Raw genomic sequence first — 24,999 nt, forward strand, 5'->3', positions numbered from 1 at the left:
TGACTAAGTCCCCAAAGTTGTGAGAAAAACGACCCGTGTTTGTGTCAACATCGACCAAACAGGTAAGGCGTTTTTAGCCCGAAAAAAATGACATAGTATAGTAAGGCGTTTTTAGGCTGAAAAAAACGATAGTATAGTTAGGCGTTTTTAGGCCGAAAAAAACGACATTAGGCCGAAAAAAATGACATAGTAGAGTAAGGCTTTTTTAGCCCGAAAGAGACGACATAGTATAGTAAGGCGTTTTTAGGCCGAAAAAAACAACATCGTATAGTAAGGCGTTTTTAGGCCGAAAAAAACCACATAGTATAGTAAGGCGTTTTTAGGCAAAAAAAATCGACATAGTATAGTAAGGCGTTTTTAGCCCGAAAAAAACGACATAGTATAGTAAGGCGTTTTTAGGCCGAAAAAAACGACATAGTATAGTAAGGCGTTTTTAGGCCGAAAAAAACGACATAGTATAGTAAGGCGTTTTTAGCTTAAAAAAACGACATAGTATGCACACGTAAGGCGTTTTTAGCTAAAAAAACGACCATGTATAGTAAGGCGTTTTTAAGCCGAAAAAAACGACAGTATAGTAAGGTGTTTTTAGGCCGAAAAAAACGACATAGTATAGTAAGGCGTTTTTAGCTAAAAAAAACGACCATGTATAGTAAGGCGTTTTTAGGCCGAAAAAACGACATAGTTAGCAATATCAAATGGGCGCATCAGTTAAGATAAGAAGAAGATAAGAAAACCTTTATTAGTCCCGCAATGGAGAAATTCCCGATTCACAGCAGCAAAGTTATGAAAGGCAGAAGTAGAACAACAAAATATAGGAGCTGCTGGAAAGGCAGCCACTCACGGGCGCCATTTTGAAGTCAAAATAACAAAAATAACACAACACAACACAAAGGACACAGACAGTCGTGCAATCTTGACCACTTTTCTGCATACACTTTGTTCTCTGAAGCAATTATAGATGAAAGAGGAGAGGATCAAAGTGTCCTTTCACCAGTGGATCAGAGACGTCATGCTGAAAATGTGCACACGTCTGCTAGAAGCTAAGTTTTGAAAGCAAACACGAAGCTGTAGCGTCCATTGACGAAAAAGAGATTGGCTCACATCTCCTGTCCCATGTAAATCCACTTCAATTCCAAGCCGCGACTATACGTCACTAATCACACATTTATACGTCACTCAAACTCAGCACGAACTCCGCCCTCACCGACAATCAACTGTGCAGGTACAGAGAAGCGCCGATGTGAAAGATTCGGTATGAAAACAAGCATGTGGCGTCGTGCGATCCTTGACCACGCTCACCCAAATCCGCTCATTAGTGCGAGGCTAACAGTAGACCGTTCAAGTGGTATCTGTAATTCTAAAATGAGGCGGAATATCGCGAAAAATGTTTTGATACAGCCTTAGTCGCTTGTCGTCGCTGCAAAATTCATGTCAGGGTCCCTTTACACATTATAAAACCGAAGTACGGTGTACAAGGATGATTGATTTCCATTTCTTTATATACTTATCTCCAATAAACCCTTTTCCGCCCAATGACTGTTTTACGTAAAAAGAAAAAAAAATGTTAATCACGTGTACATATTGTCAAGGTTCCTAAAAAATGCCAAGAAGCGAATGAATGATCTGTGTGAATCCATTTATCTTTCTTTGGAGCAGGGAAATGTTCTGCTTTTATAAAAATGTTGTATATAACCATGACCGATGCGACAACAAATTGGTGATCAATGTTTGCAGAGAAAATGATGTAGTCTTGCATCTGAGCAGACTAATTTCCTGCAAGAAAGCAAAGAGCTGTCAAACGCGTGCTATTTGCATGCGCAACAAAGTGGATTTGCTTTTTGCGGCACCCCCGTCGTAAAAGCCATCAGGCAGTATTCACAGTAGAAGTCTGTTTACAGGTACACTTATATATCACATTTATTATTCACAAGTGCTAGTAATGCACAATTTATGATGGGATTTATGAAATGATTTATGAAAACGATTAATGTTGAAGTGGGTATTGCAGTTTGCGTCACGTTTTAAAAGATGAACGTCTGTGGTCAAATGGCAACACTGGACGTTGCTATTCAATCCAAAATGGGCGGCAATTTCTATAGAAAGGAATGTCGGTATAAATACAAGTAAGGGTACAAATATGAAAAATAAATAACTGTGGCTGGCTTGGAGTTGTAAGGGGTGAACATTTTAGGATAAAAAGTATTTGTTAGAAAAATAAATGTTACAATGAAATTGATCTGACATTGTTTTAAATGTTTGCATGGAAGCAGAAATGATAGTTACATGCACAATTTCTGCTGATTAAAATAGATACGATGAAAAAAATCAAAGGCATTTTGTTTTTAATAATGTCACTCCAAGGATACATATTTTAAACAATGAAACAAGCTTAAAGAGTTAAAAGGGTCCCTCCAAAGAATGCTGGTATCTGTACACATGAGCATGTAAAAAAGTCGACACGCCCGTTTAAAGGTTTTTGTGATATAAAAAAAAAATTGAGACCAAGAAAAAAAAATCATGACGTCTTTTTATGCAGTTACTGTGCCCTATGATTTTTACAACCCATTTGAAAAGCACATTGACATCTTTTTATGAGCTGAGAAAATGTGGTTGCACAAGTGAACACCCCCCTAATAATAACTGAGCATCTAAACTGCACTGAATGAAAGTGTGTATTGAGGATTTTTTTTCTTTTGATTTATGTTTGACATCTTTTTTTTTGTATTTATATGTTCAGCATATCAATCAAAAACAAAACCCTCAGGCTTTTGATAGAAAAAATCCTTTGTATCACAGAAAGGAGATTTGAACATCTGAAGTTTATTTACATTTATTGAAAGTTATTTTAAATGGTGGCAGGTATATTCTTGATCCCATTTATTATAAATTAGAATGTGGTTGATTCTGGAAAAAAAAAAGCGACACCCCCAGTTATATGAGGGTGTGCACACTTGTGCAGCAATATTATCTCAGTTATTTTTAATTCCCGATTGAAAAAGATTTTATTTCATTTTTTTAAAAATAGGGCAGTATAGGATATAGGACACATTCATTGATTTTGGTCTAATTTTTTTCTTTCACCAAAACAACCTGGCATTTCAACATGGGTGTGCAGACCTTTTATGCATATTAGTATTAATACCACAAAGCAAAGTGGATCAAATAAGGTATCAATTAAACTAAAGGTGCACAGTGAGTTTTGTTCATATTTACATTCAAAGACTGAAGTTATTCACACAAACATAGGCCCCAAAACTTAAAAAATAGAAAATTGGCTTCGAGTAGTGATGCTGTTAACACGTTTAACGTTTTCTAAGTTGTATATGATAAAGCTTTATGGTACCTGTAATTGTTTGAAGAATATTTAATTCATATTCACCGGGAATTCGCTTTTTCAGGGATGACTGAATGATGAAAAAATACAGTTTTGAAACTGGTATCGACAACTCGTCTGGAAAAACACAAACCACTGTTTTCCACTGTCTCTTCAGAGAACTTTACTGTGTTAAATCTATGACTCTATTACTGTTTGTATATGAGATGGGGGGGGGGTTCTCAAAGACTCCTTCATACAAAAACTGTCATTGAGTGTCGAATGCGATTGCTCCACAAAAAAAAATACATCCGCAAAAAACTACTTGACCAATTTCCATAAAACTTTGAATAACGGTGGGTCGAGGGACAACGTCTAAAACTTGCATATATGTTTTTTTTCAACAGGCACGATCGTGTGTTTGAGAAATTTCCTTAAATAATGAATTGATCTGAATGCCGCAGCATATACACATAAGGTGCATCATGATAACGTCCGTTTTGGCGACGAATCACGATTGGCCTGAATCAAGATTGGAGGGGCCTGGGCTCTTCGGAGTTCGATGATTTTCTTCGCTAAAATGCCGTAGCTGCTGGTTCTTGTGATCTGTACAGTTACAAAAAAAAAGCTGGTGTCTTGGCCTTTGGCTCGTCTGTATTCACCAGTGCTCCAGTTGAAGGTCCATAGCGGAGTTTAAATTCATGTCAGTGACATCCAAGAACTCTGCGTTGAAAATGCTGGGCACGATGGGCGTTGGGACATTGAAGGCAGCGGTTGAGGTTGGTGGCGTCAGGTCCAGCCACTCCATCGTCTCCCACGGGGTTTCACTGAAAGCCATGCTGACCATCCCCTGCACTTCGGGGATAGCAGACACTTTGTTGAGGGGTGAAAGAGGCGTGTCCAGCAGATCTCTGTTGGCCCCGACTTTCTCCTGTTGGGGGTGGTGAGGATGGCGCTGGTGATTATGAGGGCTGCTGTATCCTTCGCTGTCTCGGTTTCCCTCGTCTTCTTGGTGCCTGTCATCTGTGGCCATCTTAACAGAGGTTGCCTCCCCTCCCCTGCTCATTGGACCCAGTAGAGTGTCCAGGTGGTCAAAATGAAGCTGGGTGGGTGAGTGGTGCTCGTAGTGGCGGTGGAGCCTTGGGACGAGTAGGCTGGGGTACCCTGGGAACACAGTAATGTGAGGCAAGACTTTGGTTACAGAGGACCTCTCCTTCTCTTCTCTGGCGTTAGCTGGCATCTCTTGAAGAGAAAGAAGACGAGGGAGTATCGCATCAGCTTCACGGTTTTGTTACCAAGATATCGACTGATTTTTGTGAAAGCAATCTTTGTTTCATGTCAATGCTATCATATAAAAATTAAGTCCAAACTAGGCTAAATCTTTTGTTAGATGCCTTTGAGTACAATCGCTAATTGAACAGTGACCAAAATATACATTGGCCTGCTCATGACTGCTCATCTGAATTATCTAACAAGATTCAAAAGAGCTATATCAGAAAGTCAACATCTGATATAGTAAGGCAGGAATATGAGTGGAGAGAGTGCAAATGCAACCGGCTACTACGTCTAATGAGGAATGATTTAAAACTAAAGGGCTAACATTTTTACTTAACTTTGGGCAATAATTAAACGGAGTCAAAATGCATTCAGGCTGATTAAGGGTTTTATAGCTTGCCCTCTTTTCAGGTTTTATTTGCAATGAAAATGGATACAATGCTAACACACTGTATGCAATATATAGCAAGTTGCGACAGACAAGATCAACCAGTCATCCACCCGTTTTCTCAGCCGCTTAGCCGCACGCGGGAGTGCTGTAGCCTATCCCAGCTGCCTTCGGGCAGTAGGCGGGGTACACCCTGAACTGGTTGCCAGCTAATCGCAGACAATATCAACCAGAGGAGAGAAAGTGCTAAGGCCTCTTGACAAGGATTTTGCATCTTGGGCTGTATTCCGGTACTTTTTAAAAATGAGAATTGATGAAAAATGCTCTTCTTCTCTCCTTTTGTAAGGCTATCCTAGAGTAAGATGCTGTTGCAAACTTGACACTTTGAAAGGAATTTTACATCTTACCCACGTATGACAATCAAATGACAATAGATGCTCAATGAATTTATGGTATCGTGTAGTAAGATACCTACGTCGCGAAAGTGATGCAGAGAGAACATTTGCTTTATTTATATATATAACTATTTGTTCTCCATTTGAGAAATTTGAATTGACCAGTTGCAAATTATTTGGCTTGTATGTGATGTCTTATTCTGTTGCTATTTTACTTACAGCAATTTGATGAAGAATATTTAAACTCATTCACTCCCAAAGACGTTTTTAAACGTCTTTTCAGACTTGGTCTAGAATTGGCTGGTACTGAATGAGTTTTAAGTATCCAGGCTCCAGTAGTTGTTCTGCCTTTGGTACAGGTATATGTATATGTATAGGTTAGGTTAGTGTATAAATAACAAAATACAGTAAACATAAATCTGAAATATACATGTAGTACTGTATTTGTTGCTTGATGTGACTCGCTGTTGTTTTTCTGACTTACGCGACCTCTCGCGGACGTTTTGTGGCATTTTCGCGATATTTATTTTTTTGGGATGAATATTTTTGAAAAATTCGCAATGCACTGAATCCGTAATAAGTGAATCGCGAAGTAGCGAGGGATCACCGTAGTGTGATTGGTGTCACATAAACTCGAAATGAAATAGAATGCATCGTATTGCTGTATATGAATGCTGATGTTGTCACATTGGAGCATAAGCAATTTTTTGGACGTATTATTTTTGTTTGTTTATTGGATCCCATTAGGTTGGGAGAGTGCACTTGTGGTTACGTGTGTGTTTTATGTACAGTGGTAGAATTAGTTTTGACATTAAAAAAAAAAAGTGACCTTACCGCCACTTTCTATGAGGACATCCAAAAGTTCATCCATCTGCTGACTTCTGGTCAGTTGCTGTAACACATAAATGGTGAATTTAAATAATGGCGTTGAGTGATTTCATTTTGAAAAGTCAGGAAGCAGTCTAGAGATTAGCAGAGCAATTATAGAATCATTTCTTTAAAACCAAAGACCTGTAGACTGTTTGGAGTTGGACTATATTAAAAAAAGAAGTAATCTGAAGGAAGCACGATACAGTAATTGGGGTTAAGCGAAAAACATTTCTTTTTTGGTATGTTAATGAAATTCAAATTGTTACTCTCTGAGAGTTGGATTTATGGAATGGTAAATGATTGAGTGGGTGCCATCTCGATTCTTTGCTATGAATTGTGGTCTGATGATGATGAGGCTTCTGTAGTTTTATTAGTAAACATGAGCAACAATTCATTGTGTTAAAAAAAACACACATATTTCAAAAGGGAGAACCATTCGTAAACTGAAATGCGAGCACACTTGGGTAATGGAAATGCCATTTCCCCATTCCAGCCCCAGAACAAAGTTACATTTACCTTCTTTTGATCATGTGCGGTTCAAGCTAAAGACAGTGCAATATAAAAACTGGTGAAAAACACTTTATTATTGCTCGCTCGCAAATTCCCCCCAAAATAAAGATATCCACAATGTGTGACGTACGGAGCAAATGGTGTTTGTGCAATGCAAAAAATAGCACAAATGCACCTTCTGCGGCCATGCCAAGACTAGGGTATTCGTGAAATGAGGTGCCGCTATATTTGCTGTTTTTGCCTGACAGTTTGCATCTATTTTGCATGTTTTTTAAAAAAAAAAACATACTCCAACCTAAAAACAGTGCAGAGGACAGAGCAAATGCAAAAAGAAAGTTATTCAACAGGTGAGGGGTTTCAGGAAACAGAATACAGAGAAATGCCAGTATCCCCCCCCCCCCCCTAAAAAAAAATAAAATAAGGGCCAGCCATGATTTAAGCTTGGATTCAAATTTACCTGCATGACTGCATCCTCATAGCATGGGGGCTGGCTTAAGTCAGACGAATGTGAGCTATTGAAGGAGACTTGGCACTTTTGGCCAACGTGACGAGGAGGGGGCAAAAATGACATCTACATGAAACAGGTGAGAAGTGACATTAGCTCTGAGCTGGAGTTTACCACTCTGGTGTCTTTTAGCTAGTGAGAAAAATAGTGGAAGGAACAATGAATTGTTGTCTTTGTTAATGGGATGATGTGGTTTTGTGGACGCGACGAAAATGTCACTGAAATAAAGGACAAAGCAGGAGGAGTCTGTGTGATGATTGTTTACCTTTGGTTGCATATTTGGGTTGACAGGCTTGGCTGAGCCATTGTGACTGAGGCTATAATCTGATATATTGGAATAAACTCCCAGAAGGCCTCTTTGGTCGGATGGATAAGAACAGTTGATGGGTTGACAACCACCCTTGTGAGGTACCTGTAGGAAGAGAGCATGCTCAATGTTAAAGAGAAGCGGTCGCGAACACCGACATGAAACATATACATACAAATGGCATGACAAAACAAAAAATGAAAGACAAACAATTGATCCAACAAAAGGCACAAAAACCTCGTGGGCTCACATCCACAAAGGGCTAAATATCCTGAGAAGTCTTGCTTGTCTCCTTCCTTCGTTTAGTCAGTAGTTATCTATGCTTTTGGTATTATCGTCGTTTCATAACGGCTGCACAGAGCTCACAAAATAGTTGTCTGAGTGTCTTGGCGAATGCACGTGTCGGGCAGAACCCTTTTAGGTTACCAATTGGTTCCTGTTAATAATCACCACTAGATGGCATAGGAACACCAACAGGGAAATAACTCAATGGGGACTATAAAGAGATTGTAACTCGATATATAAGGCGCATCGGATTATAGGGTGCACTATCGGCTTTTTTGGGAAAACGGAATGCTTTTAGATGTACCTTATACTACGGAAAATACGGTAATCCTCCATTTTCATTTAGCCAAAAGTGTACTGACTGACATGCTATCTATCTGACCTTATCAAAGCTTCTCTGGGCGCGCTGTCGGCTTTTGAGATAATTGAATGTTTTTAGGTGCGCCTTATAGCGCGGAAAATACGGTATTTAAGGTTTGCGGATTACTGTTCGACCTCACATTTTTCCAGTTCACTGCATCATACCTGCATAATGCATCCTCTGGCGCCGCAGTGGGTTGCGGGGTGACTGCAGCCGTCCCTCCCCACTGGAGGTGATAGCATGTAAGGGTTGCTTGGTGACGATGGCTGGGGGCTTCCGGAAGGCTTTCCGATGGGCGAGTCTTGCGGTGAGCACTGCGGACTGAGGAAAGCAGTCATGGTGGACGGGCTGGCCGAGGAAGGGGCGGCGTTCATACAGTGTGGCCCGCAATCGCCCCCCATATTTGGGAGCATGGCGTTGCATTGTCCCATATCCTCCATGCAGTTCCCCGGGGAGCTCTTGATATGTTTGGGCGAAGAGAGCGGACAGCTTGAGGACAATGACATCGGCTCTTGTTTGATGTTCACCTCGTATGGGTGATGGCCCATCATCGATGGAGTCGGATTATGCATGGACAGATTATGGGGCTGAGATGGAGTGACGGTTGCTCCATAGCAGCGTTTTCTCTTGTGAAGTTGCATCTTGAGATCCTCAACCTAAACACCATGGGCAGAAGAACAAACGTTTGACTCAATCCCGATTGATACTGTACAGAAAAAATTGAAGCTCTCTTTGGATCATTTTAAATGCACCGCCCCCGCTTTGTCTATCGTCTGAAAACACATTTTTATTGTTCGGCCTTTGACTCAGCATGAGACTCGACGTTGTTTTAGTGTTTTGTTGTGTTTACAGTTTTTTTATGTTCCTAATTTGTTTTAACCGTTTTTGTTTTTACTGTACTGTATATGCCTGTTTTTTACTTTATGTACAGCGCTTTCTAACGCAGCCGTGATTGTTTTACTAGTGCTTTCTCAATAAAGTTGAGTTGAGAGATAAACCGTTTTTTTCATTATATTTTTCTGATAGTATACAGTATGAATGTTTGTCCCCATGTGAAGAGATCAAACAAAAATTAGCATTCTCCTATTATTACCGTCTCAAGAAAACTTACTATGAAGTGAACATCGTTTTTCAAAATTATCGGAACAGGGAGGTCAGTTTTTTGTTTTTTTAAATTTAATATAAGACAAGAGATTGATTGGTTTCTAAATCTGTTACAGTATGTTAACTTAGAAGATAATGTTTTTTGTTTAACAATGGGATCATTGTTCATGTTTGACAAAAAATATTGGACCATGTGTGACTCACGCATGTTAAGTTGTCCAGGAGTCTATCTGGTTGATATCTCTTAATTATACAATAAATAGCATGTCGAATCCGTAGATTTTCAGAATAAAAGGGGAATTGGAGAGGAATGTGTGCACTAATTAGCAACGCTGCAAATAATGTGACCGTCCATCCATACAGTTGAACACTTGCTGTTCTCACCTGTCTTTGCTCCTGGTGTAGCTTCCATGTCAGCTCTTCAATCACTTTTTGCTTTTCGACCAGCATTTTGTCTTTTTCTGCGTCCATGCCATCCATCCCTCCACCCTCTCCTGCTCGCGATCCACCCGCTCCCAGCGCATCATCTGCGCCGAGCTGGCCCGGAGATGCCTGCAGAGCAAACTGCGGCGGAGAGGACATGGGCACATCGCTGAAACTGTCTGGGAGGGAGCCACTGAGGGAATGCTCCGAAGACGCTGGTGAGATTGGCGGGGTAGAAGAGGTGCTGGGATAAGGGTAATAGCCTCCGTGCGATAGGGAAGAGGATGGAGACTGGTAAGAAGAGAGGGAGCCTGTCGGAGTCACGGGGAAGGTCACGGTGGTGACATCAGAGGAGCCCGATGGAGATGAGCCGGAATTGGAGTCCTTGAAGGGCCGGAGTCGTTCAATAAGAGCCGTCTTGGTACCTGACACGGGCAATCCGCGGATACGCAGATGCTGCCGGAGCTCTGATACCTTTGCAAAAGAAAAAAATGTATGTCTACCCACTTTGGGATTTCTAGGAAGTGAATCGGAAGCACACGATGGTACGAAACTGTAGCACCTACTTTTAGGTCATCCAGATTGGATGGCAGGGGTCCAGGCTTTACGGGGGAGATGTTGTTTTGGTTGGGATACGTGGTCTTGATTGGTGAGGAAGAGCTGCCGTCTCCGGCGTTCGATGGACCACTGGCCGTACAGAGTGACAGCTGCTCGCCGGACCCTCTGGGATCACAGATTTGAACGCATTACTTAAGAAGAAGAGCAACACAGCATATCGTATTTTCTGGACTATAAATCACAGGTTTTTTTTCATAGTTTGGCCGGGGGTGTGATTTATACTCTGGAGCGACTTGTGTGTGAAATGATTCACACATTTTATCGTTTCACATGTTATTTTCACATGAAACCGCAAGAGGGCGCTCTAGGCCTGTGTTGATACGTTCCACATTGGCTGGAACTGATTAAAAACAACTGACGACGACTTTGACGAAAGCGACATAGAAGAGGAAGCGCAGTTGGCAGAGTTCTTTAAAAGTGACACAGAGGATGAAGATTTCATTGGATTTAGTGATTTGGAGTGACACCTGTGGTTTGGTAAACTTGTTAGCATGTTCTTACGCGATAGTTATCTGAATAACTCTTAAAATATTACATCATGTAATGTTAGCATATCGTACAATTATTCAGCCTGTTCTCTATTTTTATTTACTCGTCAAGATGACACGTCTGTTCTCGGTGTTGGATTTTATCAAATAAAGTTCCCCCTAAAATGCGACTTGTACCCCAGTATGACATATATGTTTTTTTTCTTCTTTATTATGCATTTTATGGCTGGTGAGACTTATACTCCGGAAAATACGGTACTTGATACTCCAATATTGACTCGACTAACACTTGTTACTCTATTGCAGGGTACCACGTTGATGTTACATTAAGTGTAATTCGGGGCTCACCCGAAAGGCATACAGTGTGTCACTTTTATTTTTTTAAAAGTCATTAGTTTGATTTTTGCCACGTGCTTACTTCTGCATCTGCGTCTGCGAGTGCGGCTGGTAACTGAAGGCAGGCTGCCGTTGTTGAGACTGGCTCGGCATCTGTCCTGTGTGTGTGTGCTGCTGAGACTGGGAGTGAGTGTGAGCATGTTTCTGCTGGCTGAGGATCTGCAGCTGTAGGAACAGCTGTTGCTGCTGGAGTAGTCGGGCGTACGCCGAGTCCATAGGTGGAGGTGACTTATCAGCCTTCTGGTCCGGCGGTATATACTGGTGGTATTTGAGCTTTTTCACTTTGGGCTTCATGTCTTTGGGCTTCTTATGGCGGTTCTTATCTGATGTCTTGGACTGTTCGGAAAGTCAAACAAAATATATCAATACGCTGTCAAATATAAGAGCATTTTATTGCCGATGTGCTCACCTTGACAATAGCGGGAACTGCCAGTGGCGGGTTGGCATGGTTGTTGCAAACTCCAGATAGTCCTTCGTCCTGGCTTTGGTCCGACGGGTCTCTGGTCGTGCCTTCCTGTTCGCAAATGTCAACACATCAAGATAATTATTTTGTCAGTTTGCCGCGTCTGGTAATCTACAGATTTTTAAATTTGGGTTTATTTTTGTTTTGTACCACTGGGTGGGGTAACTGCTTGCCCGGTAATATTACGCATAAAAATGTTGGAGGTAGTTTACTGTGATGCCACATGGTGGGAGAACAGGCTAAGATCATATTTGGAACAGACGTCACAACCCGTCAATGTCAAAGTGGGCAGAAACAAACCTGGAGGCAAACATCAGCGACACGAATAAATCTCGCAAATATGTTTTGAAGACGGCGCAAGGTCGTCTGTACCTGCTGTGCGCCGGCGAGTGCAGGGGAGGAGGAGGAGGACTGCATGCTGCCGACCGCCTCCGACGAAGGGCAGGCCGAGCCCTGAGACTCGTCGCTGTGATGATTTTCGGGAGACAAACTCTCACTGCTGCTGTCCTCTTCAAAGGTGTACGAGTCCTCTTGCTTGGGGAACTTGCCATGGTTGACTGCAAAAAAGACCCAGAAGCATTTTAGACATCCGATATAAGCCAAATAAAATGGAAATAGGAAAGGCCACACTCGTTTTTTCAAGCGTTGGCGCGTCGCAATAAAAAAAAAAAGAGTGTTGACCCAATAGTTGGATTTGTCAATCTAAGGAAATGAATATGAACTGATGATGATTGTTTCTGTCGTTAAACAAAAAAAAAAAAAAAGTCTGAACGACCTTTCCACCAATGAGCTTGAACCAGAAATCCTCCTCTACGTGAATATCGCAGTAGGCCTCCGCCAAGACCAAACAACCCCATTGCGGGTTATTTTTCATACTTGAAAATCATTGCTGTCAGATGAAAAACGTGAACTCTTCACTTCAAGATTATTTTCACAAGTCCCGCCTGTTGTAAACGTGTCAAGCCCGCCACCTTAGCAACCTTTTTAACACCACGTGTCTATTACTCTCCCAACTGTCGTTCAAAACACACTCATCACATCATCCCGTCTGCTTTGTTTGAATGGCCAGCAAAGAATCGCAACATAAAAGGCCGCTATCACAGTTGCTTTGTTGGAACAAATCAAATGCCGCAGACCTTTGAAAATGTACTTGGTATATGAGCCAAGACGACGATATTGTTTTGTGTTTTTTGTTATTGTCAAGTGTCCTTGGGTGTCTTGAAAGGCGCTTATAAATAAAATTTATTATTATTATTATTAAAGTTGCTTATTGATGTGTGGGTCAAACTACCATATTGGCCCGAATATAAGACGGCCCTGCTTATAAGAGGACCCCCTCGTTTTCGAATAAATCTTTTTCAAGACTCAAGTTTGAAAGACTTTTTGAACACCAAATTAATTTTTATACAGAAAATAATTACAGTGCATCTGAAAAAAATGATTACAACAATATATTTGAGATATATAATATATTGTTTTGCCTCATTCACATTTAAAGTGTAATCACATTCGTAAATGAATGGCTTCTGGATTTTGAAATGTAAATTACATCATAAATTCTCCTCAGCTGCCGGTTAACCTGGCCGATCTTCGACCCACTTTTCTCCAGATTGTCACTACGTTTCTCCATTTTCCTTTATCTCTTTAATTATTTATGTCTTCTCTTTTCATTTTTACCGCTATTTTTTATTTTTCTTCTTCGTGCAACCGCTATTTTTATTTTTATTCTTGGTGGCAGTGGTTCACTTCGGCCTGAAGAGTCAAATTCAGCATTCACTTCAATATCTGGCGCCATCTAGCGTCGGGAATGGGTATAATGTCTCAACCCCAGATATAGGACGACCCCCACTTTTTCAGTCTTATTTCAATGCAAAAAATACCATCTTATATTCGGGCCAATACGGTAGTTAGCTCAAATGTCCAGATACCTATTGTCACAAGCTGAGAGGAACAGAACTATCACCGTCCCCCGTCCCCGTCCCCCATTTGAGAAGAACTGCTGGCAGCTGGCTAAAGTCAAGCTTCTCCTTTCTCAAGAGCACTTTGAAACAGTCATTCATGCCTTCGTCACATCTCGGCTGGATTACTGTAATGCACTTTGCTTTGGAGTCAGCCAATCCTCCATTAAGCACTTCCAGTTGGTCCAGAATGCTGCATAACTCCCAACTCTGGCATCCATTCACTGGCTTTTCCGTTTTTGGCCGCTCTCTTCGGAATGACCTCCCACTGAATGTTCGGCAAGCCCCCTCCGCTGCCAATCTTTAAAACTCGTCTCCAAGCTCATTTTTATTCTTTGGCTTTTGACTCACCACGAGACTTGATTTTTAATTTGGCTGTTTTTGTTGTTTGAATTATTTTTGCTGCACGTCCAGGACTTTGTTTTCAGTGGTGGTTGTTTTAAAGTGCTCTATAAATACAGTTGAGTTGAGTCGGTGAAACACTGACACATCCACTTCACATCCTGATTGGCTGGGTTGACAAGAGCCTGGGCCACGATTGGAGGAGCCGAGAGTGCCTATCTGCGAGAGAGCAGCGGTGTCGATTGCCGCGTACGTGTGAGGGATATAAGATTATCGTTTTGAATCCACACGTGACGCCCAAGAACATATCCCTGGTTTCAGTCACTGCCGTGGGCTCATGAAACCCATTGACACACCACCCCCCTCACAACACACATTCGCACGCACACAAAGCTTCAGGGAGTGAAGTACGTGTCCACTTCATGAAACCGCGTCAATCGCATCGCATGAAGAGACTGAGGTGGCACAATGAAGGGACTTCTACAAGCCTTTGGCCACTTCCACTGTTCAAGTGGCTGTTTAGGAGTTGTGGCGGGGTCACATAGTTTCCAGTATTACCACACCGAGGTTGGGAGTACTGTGCCCACGGTGAAGGGTTCACGCTGCAGGCAAGCGACAGCACGGTTGCGTCAGAAACCTTTGTAGGTGGCTCGCCGGAGCCACGCGGACTTGTTAAAGCTGAGACAAGTGCTAAAAGGTGGGGAGGTTGTTACAAACATACACGCGTACACTCCCCCCCCCCACCCCTTTTACACGCACGCACACGCGCGCATGCTTGCAAACACACTTTGAAAGAAAGAGGGTGGCCTAAATACAGCTGTTGGTCATCCCAATAAAGCACTTCCATCCTTCTGCGGCGGTAGTGTAAACTCGTTGACTGCATCTTTCTTAACGCCGAGTGTTTACCGAATGATCAAGGCAAACAGAACAACTAACCGCTGTAGTCAAACATGTACACAGCATTACACTGTCAGGAATGATATAAAGAGAGCACAAAACATGGATGGGGAGAATTACAAGACAAACAGTCCCAAGAGCCAACGTAACGCGTCGTGCTAAATCAAGTCGCGTTTCAAAGAGTCGAGCGGGAGGGCGTTTCAAGATGGTTCCCCAAACACTTGATCCTCCCCAGTAAACCTTGAGACCAGAAGAAATGGCTTTAATGCATGAAAATACGAATTTGGGAGATTCAGAGTTGATCTTGGTTTTCACTGATATTTTTTGCAGGTTAATTTTTTTTTTGTCTCTTTAGCATGTGCAGTATGGCCATTTTTGATGTTTTCTTCTGATACGCCTTCACAGGCTAGTGATTTTCATAGCATCACAGATTTTTTCAAAGATTGTAGACTTCGAAATAATAACAATAATGTCATTTCGGAAATTCTACCAAAAGATTTTCTCACAAATAAAATATTCAATGTACTTGCAATATAAATCACGAAAGGACTTTTTCCTCATGAGAAAAAAAAAATCATCTTTTTCAAGAAGACACTCTGTAGATCGAAGATACTTTGTATAGTGCACCAGTTGTTGCTTTGACATGAAATAAATATATGGTTATATGAGTACAACCAATAGTTGACTGGTTAGCACGTCCATCTTACAGTGCAGAGGTGCAGGGTTCGATTCTGGCTCCAGCCTTGCTGTGTGGAGTTTGCATGTTCTTCCCGTGCCTGCGTGGGTTTTCTCTGGGTATTTTGTTTTTCTCCCACATTCCAAAAACATGCGTGGCACGTTAATGGAACACTCTAAATTGTCCATCGGTAAGCACGAATAGTTGTTCATCGATGTGTGCCCTGTGATTGGCCGGCGACCAGTTCAGGGTGTCCCCACCTACTGCCCAAAGACAGCTGGGATAGGCTCCAGCACGCCTGCGACCCTCGTGACGATAAGCAGATCAGATAGTGGATGGATGGATAGTACACAGTATGTTAGTGTAAAAATCTGAGTCGTAATGCTGAGCTCAAGTTCGCGTTTAATTTTAGTTGGTGCAGACACGGAAAAACACATCAACTCAAGTGCACATTCACCATACTACTGTGTCTAAAGTGTGCTCCAATTTATTCAGATATAATTAGAAAAGCAGCATGCTCTCCTTTGAAATTCAGCATGCTGAGAATGCTAATGTGGGGGGCCACTCGGGTTGAGATGCAAGCGCATTCAATGGTGTGTTCATACACGAGTGGAACATCTCTCTTCTGAATACCTGTCATGGTGAGGGCAGAGTCTAGCGGAATGATATTCTTTTGGACCAGCTCCAGGGGCCCCGGCCTGAGAGCCAGCTTCTCATTGAGTTCCTCTGCGAGGCGGCCTCGCTTTACCCTCAGTTGGTCCTCCAGTGAGAACCTGACTGAGGCTGAGTCTGGAGAACACACAGCAGGGCCACACCATCAACAGGGGTCACACCACACATCGAGTATTGGATCGCATTTACTTGCAGGCTGTATTCCAGTCTGCCATTAGTGAGAGAAATACTAACTTAATAACATTCACCAGATACGAAATGACTCAGTTGAATAAAAACATTAAGAACTGCTCGTCGTTTTGCTTGACACACCTTGTAACTGCACTGAGGTGGGTGCCACCTGGTGCTGGTAATTTTGAAGATTAACACAGGCTGGCGGATCTGAAAAAAGTGGGGTGGTGCGCCACTCTGGGAGTGGTCACAGCCGACTTCTCTCATGGTCAATCAAAGCGGCTCCGATCATTCTTTTGCTCAACACGGTGTACTGCTTGAAGTCGACATTTGTAGACCGCCCCCAACACAAGACTTGCACTCGTACGAAAGTCAAGATACACAAGCTTGTCTACGAAAGTAGAACCCCAAGTCTTCAACTCACCAATTACAAAATACATGTTTTGCAGGAAACTGCATTACCTAGAGAAGTCGCAGTCAAGCACGGGGAGATCATGCAAACTGGACAAGAGCACCTGAGTCAAGATTCGAACCAAGATTTACTTAATTTCAGAAGAAAACGTCACCTTGGCTGTGATGCAAACTTGCTAGTACTAGATTGTGCTAAATATCTGGCTCCGGCCTTGTTGTGTGGCGCTTGCATGTTCTTGTAATATTATCTGCATTGTTTGTGTGTGTGTGTGCTTTTTAACCATCTTGTTTTTAGTTGTGCATATTTTGAGTGGTTAAAAATGCAACCATACCAAGCCAAGAGACTTTGCAAGTGTTTACCTTTTTCCCCATGGTGTTTTTCTACTCTTCCCGTATCTGTCATCTGTCCAGTGGCCTCATGCCTTGTACAGCCAGAGATATGTTGACTTACTAGAAAAATAAATGAACTGGCTGTAATTAAAGGGCTGCAGCAGGTGAGATTTTCAGCCTTTCACCAATCTCACTCCGCTAAGCTAGTCCAAATAATCACACGCAGGGCAAACCGGCTTAAACATCTCGCTGCAGCACTCGCAGAAGCGATTACCTGGAAGTGAAGCGAGCGCACCGAATCATTCTGATTATCTGAGTGTGAGAAAGAGCAACAGAAACTTATTTGGTCAAACTGAATTTGAGTCCGATTTTTGACAGGCCATAACTGTGTATCGAGTGCCAAAAGCAAATGAAGGATATTGTCATGTTGCACGGTGGTGGTGGACCCCAAAAAGCAGGCAGGATTTGAAGAAATGTATTGATAAAACACAGAAAACTAAATCCTAAGCAAACAAAGTAGCAAACAAAAACCATGACTGAAGCTCAAAACTATCAATAACAGAAACATGACAGACAAACAAACATGACAGCAGCAAGAAGCAACAATGACCCGACACTGAGTGTTTGGGCTGGGAGTCCTTTTAAGGCCCTAATTACCTATAAGCCCTACAGTGCCACCTGTTGGTCCATAAACCGAATCATGACAGATATTGAGATCTGTGCTGGACAACTCGGGTAATGGTATTCATATCTGATTAAAAAAGCGATTGCATTATATTACAAATATACTTCAAGATTATGTCTATGCTAATGTCAAGCACTTTTTTTTCGGTTTCTGTAAGTGTTTTGTCCAGTAACATGACCCCAAAGTTGAACAATTATTTTTTAAATATATGCCTCAAAAGTCAAGCAACAACTTCGTGGGTGACATCCCGTAAAATGCCAGTAAATCTTGTGATAATTCAGTTTGATGAGCATCTAGACCACTGGTGTCAAACTCAAGGCCCGGGGGCCAGATCCGGCCCGCCACATCATTTTATGTGGGCCCCTGAAAGAAAATCATGTGTGTCAACTTGCATGATCCTAGCGATTGTGATGTGTAATAAATGATGTTGAGATTTTGCAATCATTTTGTTACCCATAAAAGTAATAATGCGATAGGTGCAATGAAACATTTTTTGCGGTTTCACTGTCATAACGGCCCTCTGACGGAAGACGTAACTCAAAAGTGGCCCGCAACAAAAATGAGTTTGACACCCCTGATCAATAGGATTATCTTATGGTGTTTTTCTTTCACTCTGGGAATTTTTTTTTTGTGTGTTTGTCTGGATTCCACCTGCAAAAACATAAGCGAAAATGGGACCTATTTTGAAGCATGAAGCGTTTAGCTTCTTAACTCATTCAGTACCAGCCAATTCTAGACCAAGTCTGAAAAGACGTTTAAAAACGTCTTTGGGAGTGAATGAGTTAACATTCTGAATGACGAAAATGTACGTTTGTCAGACAGCACAATTCATTGCAGCAATTCCAGGCCAAATGCGATTGGTGATATACTGTCGGGGTATATTGATATCCACAACTGATCCAGCCTCAGGGATAAACCACGTTTCCTTCAAGAACAAGTTGTCACGTTGAAAAGCCATTTGCTGCCCACCGTCACAATGACATCATCATCTGTTTATAGCCGCGGAGTCTGCCCTGCTGTCCCAAACACCTCTCCTGTCTGCCTGGCCTGATTTAATATCACAGACTTTTAACTGTGTTTAAACTGTGTAACCAAACTGCCTAAAAATCTGTTCAACAACTGCAAAAACGGGCCCACATAGGTAGAATGTAACATGAGCCGGTGAGTTTTGAAGCCGCCATACGCCAATTTCAAACATTCACCGGTCGAATTAAAACAGGCGATGTCACTTGAAAGCTATTGTAGTACGTAGTACCTTTTGACCGTCTTATTCAAATGTAAACACTACGCTAAGAGGAAGGACGTATGGTGCATTAGGCGATCCGCAAAGGATTAAACGTGGCGCTCGTGATGAAAACGGGGGTTTTTACTTGGGGACTCCTACAAGAAGACGTGCACTCAACCCGCAGCTAAATGTTATATTCGCTTATATTAGGAAATATTAGCTTGCGCGTCGTTGGTGTGTGCGGCCGGCAGGTAAGGCCACACGCCAGTCACAACTGATAGATCGGGATGAACGTTTGAAGAGGATAATAAACGGCAGATGTTCCCTCGGTAATATATACAATGACCCGGTGCCATGTCAACTGTAATAATGCTGCCATGCAAACATGCTAACGAAAGGCTAACGCATTGCTCTGAAAACAACACAAAGGCCAAATACCCCGATATTAAATTGAAGGCCTCGACAAACTAAAACCGATGCGACTTCCCTGCAATCGAGAGATTAAAAAGCCAATTCAAATGCATCGCGTTTCCGCTTGCTGCCGCCTTATCAGTGACAGACTCCAACAACCTGATAGGACAGCGTCGGACCTCTGGATTCTGTTCCCTTACACACTTAGCAACAATGGTTTTTATCGGGGGGGGGACTCAGTGAAATGGCAAACAGTGCCAAAAATATCGTTCAACAAATCCTTTGCTTGAAGTTCATGCCCCCATCCGTCCTGTTGATCGCGCGGGAAAATCACTCCCGCCTATACGAAAACACGTTCATGACTGCTTTTAGCTCATGACTTCAAGTACACAACAAAAGAATGAATTAGGGTGTCTCGTCATTGCTCATAGAGGAACCAGAAACACGGGAAAGAAAGCCCCCCCTTTCCACATTTGAAGCTATGTCAGATTCCTGTTCAGAGTTTCAACAAAGATCTAGGAGTTGGTCTGTCGGAACTTCAGATTCAGAGTCACCAAAGTTGAACAGAAGGGTTGACCTGTTCTGGACATTTTCAAAGATGTTCGGTGGGCTTGGGGTAAAAACTCTTGGGTCCTTCCACACCAAAGTCATCTTAAGTTTTTTTGACCCACAACCTTGCAAACGGAATAACACAAGAGTATTTCACTCTCAACTTGAGAAACGATCAATATGATGAGTTGACAGTCCGTGTAGACGGATAAATGGGCCTTTCGGGTGTTGGCAGTCAATACTGAACAAATTTGCTGAAGTATTACTGCATAGCCCTGACCTGAAAAAGCAGCGGAGACCATTCATCTGGATTATGGCAAAGATTTAAGTGCACTCTCAGTCCAGTCGGGTCTTCATGTCCTCATCACGATGTCTTCAGGTGAAATTTTGATGCAGAGGCCTACCAAGACTCCATTTAGACGGGGTCAGGGGTATTTTCAAGCGTCTGTGTGTGTGCGTGTGTGTGTGTACGGCTGTCTGCAGCTGCGTTGGAGGGTGTTACTCACGAGGCATGATGCCTTGGTCTGCCAGCTGCTCTCGTGTCCTCCTCTGCTGAAGTCTTAACTGTAGCACTGAAGGTGAGGGGGAGGGAGGGAGGAAGAGGATGATGATAGAGTCAGGCAGACAGATAGCAAAGACCAACAGAAGGCAAGAAATAACAGACGGAGAAAGAAAAGGGACAGTTATAAAAAAAATAAAATAAAATAAAAAAGCTGGGAAAAATGATACAGCCTGTCTGCTGTTGCATAGATGAATTCAAAGCATGGAGCGTACTTGTAGTACACGAACAGGTTGTTGATGAAATTGATCCTGAATGTATACATGCGCGCGTATTCTATGCATGCTGGTTCAAAACGGGCGGGGGCGAAAAAAAAAAAAACCAACAAAAAAAAACAAAGCAGCTCGCTCACAAATATTACTGCGAGCAGGATGTCGGCAGTGATAAACACTGCTCCTGGCTTTAAACAGATCCGTTCAAGCAGTGTGTGGTCCCCGAGGGGTGCGCGCACACTCCACGCATGCTCAAATGTGTGTATGTCGAATTGTAGACGAAGAAGAGTCAATGTGGGAGTGCGGGGTCATAAACATCAAGACTCCCCCACGTCTGTCGGTCGACTCGTGTCGGTGGTTGTCCTTTTTTTTCGGGCTCTTTGTTTCGCGGTGCGTTTTCCCCTCCCCGCCGCTATCTGAAGGTCGGTCGTCTTTTGACATCCTGGATGTGACACACGAGTATGAAATGTTCCTTCCATCCGAATTCTAATTTCACTGTTTTTTATTTTTTTCGATTGCTCATTATCCGTTTCAGGTGGTTTGCATTTACGCAGCTTTGACCCCCCCCCCCCCGCCCCCCCGCACACACTTTCTCCCACATCCTAACTTTGTATTGACTTCTTCATTTGACGTCAGTCTGTCAACTCGCCATCCCTTGCGGCGAAGCACCTCTGTTACGTAACTCGAAGCGCTTTTTGCCTTCATCTGACATCTGCGTGAGTTTACAGTGACCCGAGGTCACGACCCCGATCGTCGCATCATAACACAGAGGATGTAGTTGCGGAATGCGCCGCGACCAAAAACATGGAACGGAAACAACCCCCATTGGGTTTTTTTTTTCTCCTGCATTCTCCAAAAGCACCACAGATTTAGCCAGCGAAAGGAAACAGGTGTTTTCTGTCCCCCCCGCCCCCCCCAAAAAAAACCACCACATCGTCTATGATTTTAAGTCTTCCTCTCAAAGTTAATAATTCATTGGGAGACGCGCACCAGCTGCCATGAAATCCTCATTGTTACGGAGAGCGGACGTTCAACCATATGACCCCCCCCCCCCCCCCTTCTTCTTCTTCTATAAGGACATTTGTTTTCCCCGCGTGGCGTCTCTGGTACACAAACGCAATGCCGTATTTATAGCATTTCAGATTGATTGCGTAAATAAATTGGTTGGCCCTGGTAAAGTGGCGCTAATTCCGCGTGGCACCCGTGGCGATTTTGTGATTTACGAAAGGCGCAATGCAGGAATGAAGTCAAAAATCGCTAAACGAGTCGCTTTCATCAATTCCTAGAGCTTCCCTTCGAGCAGACAGAAATGTGCTCGGAGGGGGATGTATGAGCACAACTGTATAACTTTTCATAAACAGGTATTCCTAAATAGAATGTTACTGTTTATTTTAAACCCATACCAGTGAATTTCCACCAAACATAAACTCGCCCCGTCTTAATCCCGATGCACGAGAGACAATCTTTGGCAGATTTGTGAAAACGAGCCCGAGGTAGTAAGCGGAAGAGTCAACAGGTCACGGCGAAAATACGGATTTTGGATCAGATCCACTGACAAGTGACTCAAAGGCAACAGCAGGACGATTGTCGATTCGAACCAAGATGATAGTTTTTTTTTTTTTTTTGGTAGGGACTTTTCAAGACATTTCAGACAATAATCGAAAATACAAGTCAGATATGAGTCGCGGTGTGCCCCCCCCCTTTTTTTTATTATTTTTTTAATTGCCACGATTTACCGTTCGGCCCAGCTTGTAGTTTTTGACGTGGTGATGCTTATTTGTCAAACAAAACTTTGACAGAGAGCTTTCTTGAAAATGTCGATCTAATTTTTTTTAGGGATCAAATCTGCTTTTTCTCACTCCGGTGTTGGAATACATAAATGTTGAGGGCGGGGTGGGGGGGGGCACCCTGTCACACCACTTAGGTTTTCTTTGACACCTTTGTCGCTCCGCGTTATGTAACATCAGTCGGCTCTTGGACTTGCTAATCAAATCAACGTGAGAACCAGTCAGTTCCGACAAACGCCGCTCGGTCCCCGCGGGCGGGGGGGGGGGGGGGGACACTTAAGCGAGGTCGTTAGCGATTCTTTTGACATTCAACCACGCGGCAACAGTTCCCATGGCTTTGATAGTATAGTTCAAGTGGGTTGTAAAATGATCAACAAATCGCCTCGTCTCGGTCGCGCAATAAAACGTGAGGCTACAATTCCAAAACAAAACAAAAAACGGGTTCATCGAGCGACAAAAGCGGCTTGAATTTACAAGGCGTTTGACTTCACGTGCGGACGGTTTTCAACTCATGAATTCGGCCCCGCTCGAGATTAATCCATCCCGACCGTATCATCAATCAGATCTGGAGTAAAATGACCTTTATGGGAATAAAGACAACGTCTCCACATCTGTGACAAATTAAAGCAGCTCCTGCGTGTGTGTGTGTGTGTGTGTTTTTTCCTCCACCCCCCTAACCCTCCGCCCGGCAACACACAACCTGAACCATCACATTTCTCCTGAACCCTCCGCCCGCGTTCCCTTGAGCACGGTGGGTCATTTCCCACCCTGCCAATCTACTCTAAACAGCACAAAAGGAAAAGCCCCATTTAGTCTGCCACTCCTGCAACGCAATTACATTTTTTTTTTTTCCCGGAGACACCGAATAAGAGGCGCACTTGTTATTCGCGAGTACTTGCAGCATTGCGAGTCTCGACTTGGAAAAAGGTGAACTTTCAAAAAAAAAAAAAAAAAAAAAAAAGGTTCTGAGTTTCTATCCGCGCCACCTTCGGTTACATTTTCCTCAGGGAGAGGGCAGTGTTGCACACGCACGTCGTGTACACAAAGCCGACTACGCAAGCACAAATGCTCAGTTCATGTCTTTGAATTTCTCCATCCATCCAACTTCTACAGGCTACTGCTCAATGTATGCATGTTTTTTTTTTTTTTTTTGGGTGCGTGACACAAAAACTGTCATTCAGTTTTCCCTTCCTCCAACGAGGTTGTGTGGATGCTGCTGTCATCAGAATTTCACCCAAAAAATAAAATGAACACGTCACATTTTTGTCAGGAAAAAGCTAAAAATCTAGTCGTTTCTGTTACTCAACTCGTTCTGGGCATTTTTTTTTTCTCCCCAGTGTGTGGAAAAAAAATTCAGGCGTGCGTAAAAATAAATCAATAAAATACAAGATGAACAATTTGTTGCTGATTCCCAATTAGGTGTTTTGGAATTAAAAATCTCAATGAATACAAAAGACGCAACCGCCACGCTGTCTTCAGCGGCCGTTTTAATTCGTACTTCACCTCCTTTTGATAAGACCAGGTACACCCCCCCACCCCCACACACACACACACATGCACCATTAGCTTCCAATTCCACCTTATTAAGATAACCTCCAACCTTCTAATCTCCCTTATCAACATCCATCCAGCCAGAGTGTGAACGTAACTGGCTTCTCTCAGCCGCTGACACGCCACAAGTGCCCCAACCTATCCCAAACGTCACTCTTGAATGTCACACTTTTGATGTCACTGACCAAAGAGCTTCAGCTAGCTAACCTTCGGAGCGTTGTTCGGCTTGTTCGACGGGAAGGCTTTTGACTTCTCTCTCGTCCCCCCCCCCCCCCCCCACCTCCACATGCGTCTATTACGAGCACCTGTCACTTGGAGCTAAGGAGCGCCGCTGCTGTGAGTGTCAACACGGCTCCTTCTTGAGGGACGGGCAAAGGACATCGTGAGCACAGCGTTGCCTGTAAATGTCAAGTGTTGATAGCCAAACGGCTCGCGAAGGCACGTACGGAATGACCACAAAGGTTTCACTGGAGAATCTGACAGGGCATATGGAATATATCAATATGACAACAACAATGGGTCCTTACCTGATCTAAACTTGCTTCGTATCAGTACGGAGTGTTCAGAGCCCAGAAGAGTCATAATGCTTTGGAGTACAGTTCCAGGCTTCAAAAGTTGCAAGATACAGTCATGCACACCTGGGCCCCCGGGCCTTGGCGTCTTCTGGACCCCAAGACTGAGATGAGTTGCGGCAAACCGTGCCTACCTCATCTACAGATCTTGGCGAAATTGAACCAACGAGACAAATTAAGAACAGAGCTTCTCTCAGTCGCCGGTGTTGACACTAGCAAGCGGATCTCCGGGTGCTCCCCTTGTCTCCCCCCGGGGGGCTTGATGTGGAAGTGGTGTGAGTCTCGCCGAG

General features: G+C 43.0%; 1 protein-coding gene across 4 annotated transcripts; it reads right to left on the reverse strand.

The window, feature by feature from the left end:
• Positions 1–2,325: 2,325 nt before the first annotated feature.
• myocd (myocardin) lies at positions 2,326–24,999 on the reverse strand. Of its 4 annotated transcripts, XM_086099446.1 has the most exons (13): positions 24,665–24,999; positions 20,535–20,600; positions 16,208–16,363; positions 12,074–12,258; positions 11,648–11,752; positions 11,261–11,574; positions 10,303–10,459; positions 9,698–10,210; positions 8,374–8,865; positions 7,522–7,668; positions 7,209–7,322; positions 6,206–6,263; positions 2,326–4,477 (listed from the first exon to the last, which is right to left on the reverse strand). In XM_086099446.1, the coding sequence occupies exons 1-13, from the start codon at positions 24,717–24,719 to the stop codon at positions 3,972–3,974; spliced, it is 2,868 nt and encodes a 955-aa protein (XP_085955572.1). In that variant the 5' UTR covers positions 24,720–24,999; the 3' UTR covers positions 2,326–3,971. The 4 variants fall into 4 exon arrangements, with proteins under 4 accessions (XP_085955572.1, XP_085955568.1, XP_085955570.1 ...); XM_086099442.1 differs by lacking the exons at positions 7,209–7,322; positions 20,535–20,600; XM_086099444.1 differs by lacking the exons at positions 7,209–7,322; positions 16,208–16,363.

This window comes from Hippocampus guttulatus, chromosome 19 (genome assembly GCF_054856545.1).
Source record: "Hippocampus guttulatus isolate MCC_2025c chromosome 19, RoL_Hgut_1.0, whole genome shotgun sequence".
Lineage (NCBI taxonomy): Eukaryota > Metazoa > Chordata > Actinopteri > Syngnathiformes > Syngnathidae > Hippocampus > Hippocampus guttulatus.

Coding starts and splice junctions, on each gene's coding strand:
- myocd (XM_086099446.1), bottom strand. CDS start 24,719: ATGACTCTTCTGGGCTCTGAACACTCCGTACTGATACGAAGCAAGTTT. Junction 10,460..11,260: donor TCGCAGACGCAGATGCAGAA/GTAAGCACGTGG, acceptor CTGTGATCCCAG/AGGGTCCGGCGAGCAGCTGT. Junction 10,211..10,302: donor CCAATCTGGATGACCTAAAA/GTAGGTGCTACA, acceptor TCTTTTGCAAAG/GTATCAGAGCTCCGGCAGCA.